The sequence below is a fragment of the Chenopodium quinoa genome, unplaced genomic scaffold, assembly GCF_001683475.1.
Source record: "Chenopodium quinoa cultivar QQ74 unplaced genomic scaffold, ASM168347v1, whole genome shotgun sequence".
In the NCBI taxonomy this organism is placed as follows: domain Eukaryota; kingdom Viridiplantae; phylum Streptophyta; class Magnoliopsida; order Caryophyllales; family Amaranthaceae; genus Chenopodium; species Chenopodium quinoa.
This window is the reverse complement of record NW_018743920.1, coordinates 8,731,517-8,735,061: the sequence shown is the minus strand read 5'-3', so window position 1 is coordinate 8,735,061 and position 3,545 is coordinate 8,731,517. Positions and strand designations below refer to the sequence as shown.

The following is a 3,545-nucleotide window of genomic DNA, read 5'->3' as shown; positions in this document are numbered from 1 at the left end:
CAGCCCATCGTTGTAGACCATCCATAAAGTAGAGAAGTTGAGTCTTCTCCGGCATCTCGGTCACCTCTAGCATGAGTGAAGTGAACTGTTTGATGTACTCCTTGACTGACCCCGTATGCTTCAACCCACGCAGCTTCTTTATGGCTACCTCTTCCGAGTTTTCTGGATAGAATTGCTTCTTGAGGTCGCTCTTGAACTCGTCCCAGGTGTTGAGTTGAACAACACCCTTCTTGATGTCGGTCTCGCGCCTTCTCCACCAAAGGATGGCATCGTCCCCCAAGTACATGGTAGCGGTGTTGATTTTTGATGCATCATCGTCCAAATGCATCGCGCCAAAGTACTTCTCGATGCTCCACAGGAAGTTCTCAAGCTCCTTAGCATCGCGCCTTCCGTTGTACTTTGGCGGTTCGGGGACCTTCAACCTAGGTCCATCCCGAACAGCGGCACTCCCGGCCATTGCCGACTTGCACAACACCACGTCGGCGTGTAAGGACTCGATCTTCTCTTCCATCGAGCCGATCCTCTTTTCCACCGAGTCAATGGTGGACATGAGGAGATCCTTCAGTTGGGCCATCTCTGCCCTAATATCTCCAGCAACTTGACTGACCAAGGATTGAGTTTCCACCTTCGCCTCTTCAGTCCCCGACTCAAGACCCTTGACCCTAGCCTCAACATCATCGTACTGTTCGTTGAGGTCATTAATGCTATCTCGGTGTTCCGAGATGGCCTGGACCATGCTAAATTGCTAACCATCTTCTCCTCAAGCAAGGTGGTACGGCTAGCTTTCTTACTGGTGTTTCCCTCTTCCACAACGGATGCATGGGCATCGTCCTTTTGTGTCATACTCCTGACTTCCGCACTTATCTTCTAACAACAACTAGCACACAAACGCAACAAACCGCCCCTACGATCGACGTTGCTCTGATACCACGTGTCACGCGCTGACTAATTCCCTTAGTCTTTTGCACGCGGCCTACTAGAGTCACCACCCGTTAGACTACTAGTCAAGGCTCCCAATTGCTTAGCAAAGCTAAATATTGATGTTGTTAGTTAAGTGTGGTTTGCTTGGAAAGCACAAGTGAGAATATATGAGAAAGCTTTAAGGAAGAAGGCTTTTTATAAATGCTTGAGAGAATACAAGTGTTTGTACCTACGTAAGAATGGGTGGGAGGTTTCCTATTTATAGGCACCATCCCTTTCTAGAGTGTTCTAATCTAGATGCTTCCTAACCTCCTCAAATGGAAGGTTCTAGAGAACTCTATACACTTTCTGATTACATAGGCTTATGTACAATGTTCTAGAACCATCTACAAAGTTCTAGCATCTTAAGTATGTACAAGTTGTCCCTAGAGGCTTCTAGAGACCTCCGGATGCACCACGAACCTCTTCGTGCATTCTGAAAAGTTCTGGGCCTCATCTTCAAATTCTGGCTGCACCATCATCTTTATTGGGCCCAAAAACGGTGGGCCATCAAGTTTGAGCTCATTTGGAGTCCATTAAGCCCGGCCCATGACCCATTATTGTGTTACTGTCATGGGCGTGTTCACTAGGGTAAATGGCAGGGAGCTAAATAAAGCTCTATAGGGGGAAGGGTGTTCTGGCCTTGCTAGCCATGCACCAAGGGCATTCCCCCTGGCCACGATTATAACTTGCTGCCTTGTGGCTCTAGTGAGGGGTGGGAATATGTGAGTCGTGACATTACGCTGTATTATTGTCCTTCATCTCTGCACTACTAGACTCCTAGTACTAGTCTACTACTCCTACAGTTAGGACTACGCTTTTTCCAGAAACTGCAAAAAGATTCCTTTATCCCAATTTCCATCTTATCAGCCATCAGTTCATCACCTTACTTCTTTCTTTTGTCCTCTCGTTTTCTAATTTTCTAGGAGTATGTCCAATAATGTACTCTTTTCCTTCAATTCACATCACTCTTCAATCTTCATTTATTTGTTTCTCTTTTGGCTAATTATTTCTCTCCTTTTCAATTTACCTTCTATCATTCCTCCTTTTAATTGTTAATTGCCAAAATCAAGAGTGGCCCATTTTTTTCAAATGTATTAAGCAGAAGACAGAAATTTTACGGAGTATTATATTATCTCTGTCCGAATTTACTTTATACATTAGAGGGAATACGTGGTTCAAATAATAATAACAACGTGAGTTACGTGAGAAAATTAGGAGACACGTACAAAAAACAAGTTTACAAGCCAAGGTAAGTGGGACTAAAATTACACATCACTATCACCAATTCACCACGTAACAAAAGTGTGCATTCTTAGCTGGCTAAACTACACATTAACACACATACAACTTACACAAGGCAAAAGGAAAAAAAATGAAGAAAACACAACACAAAATAAGACTATATTCTCAAAGCAAAAGACTTTCATTTGTCCATTGATTCTTCATTTAGAGAGCAAATTAAACATACAGCACAAGAAACTGAGAAATAAATTACTACTAAATCCCAAATTTTCCTAATTCTCTCTCCTAATGACAGAAAATGACTTTGAGCTCACGTGGGGCAACACAGTCATGCATGAGCGAAGTGTCATGAGCATAAGTAAAAGAAGCAGGACAACCATGCTTGAAGTACTCTGAGTAAGATGACGCGTGACATGTTTTTGGGCTGTTAAACTGATTCCTACAACAAAGTTGGTCAGTGTTAAAGGCTGCACATCCACTCTTGCAGCCCACAACCGGCCCATTACCATGTGGGCCCCTGAACTGAAGTTGTTCAGGACACCCTTCTAGCAAGTTTTTCTTGCACCCCACCACAGGGCAAACTCCCTTGCCTTCGTGGGGGGTTATGGTCATGGGCAGGTTGAACCCGTCAACAAGGCTCACTCCGTAAGCGGAGTGGTCCCTGTTGCCGTGGTGGATGCTAAACTGGGCTAGGGTGGCGGGGATCTTCCCACCTAGCCCATTGCATTCTAGGCGGCTACCGCAGTCTCCGGTTGCGCAACTGAAACGTCCGTTAGCGTAGGTGCATCCAGTTCTGCCCCAAATACGGCCAGCCCAGTGAGTGTTTGGGACTGGGAAGGAGCGGTGGGTTAGGGAGGAGAGGGGGAAACCACCTTTTTCTAGGACTGGGAAGCCATGGTTGGGTAGGATAGCAGGCCAGATTGTGAACGGGCAGTTGTTGACAACAGTGAGCATAAGTTCAGATTGGGCTTGGGCCAAGCTGAGGATGGCTAGGAAAGAGAGGAGAGAGAAAGAAGAAACAAATGCCATTTTTTTTGGTTTATATTAGATATTGATTTGGATGAAATGAAGTGATTTGAGGGTGGTATTTATAGGAGGGAGATATAAAGGTTAGAGCTTATGGTAAAAAAAAATGTGAAAAAATAAAAGCTGGAAGGTGAAGGGATAACTTTGTAAGAATGTGTAAAAAGACTTAAATAACCTTGCTAGGGTAACCTTGAAAAGAGTTTGTATAATTGCATCCACATGTAAATGGCAGAGGTAAAGATGACAAAGACTGGTTTTGAGTTAATCCAAAACAACACACTGCAAAAGTTCAGGGTGCGTAGTTTCATCATACA

General features: G+C 44.3%; 1 protein-coding gene across 1 annotated transcript; it reads right to left on the bottom strand.

Annotated features, from left to right (window-relative positions):
• Positions 1–2,217: 2,217 nt before the first annotated feature.
• On the bottom strand, positions 2,218–3,283 carry LOC110688449 (osmotin-like protein). The gene has a single exon (XM_021865201.1). It carries the CDS (start codon positions 3,232–3,234, stop codon positions 2,491–2,493), a length of 744 nt encoding a protein of 247 aa, XP_021720893.1. The 5' UTR covers positions 3,235–3,283; the 3' UTR covers positions 2,218–2,490.
• Positions 3,284–3,545: the final 262 nt, after the last annotated feature.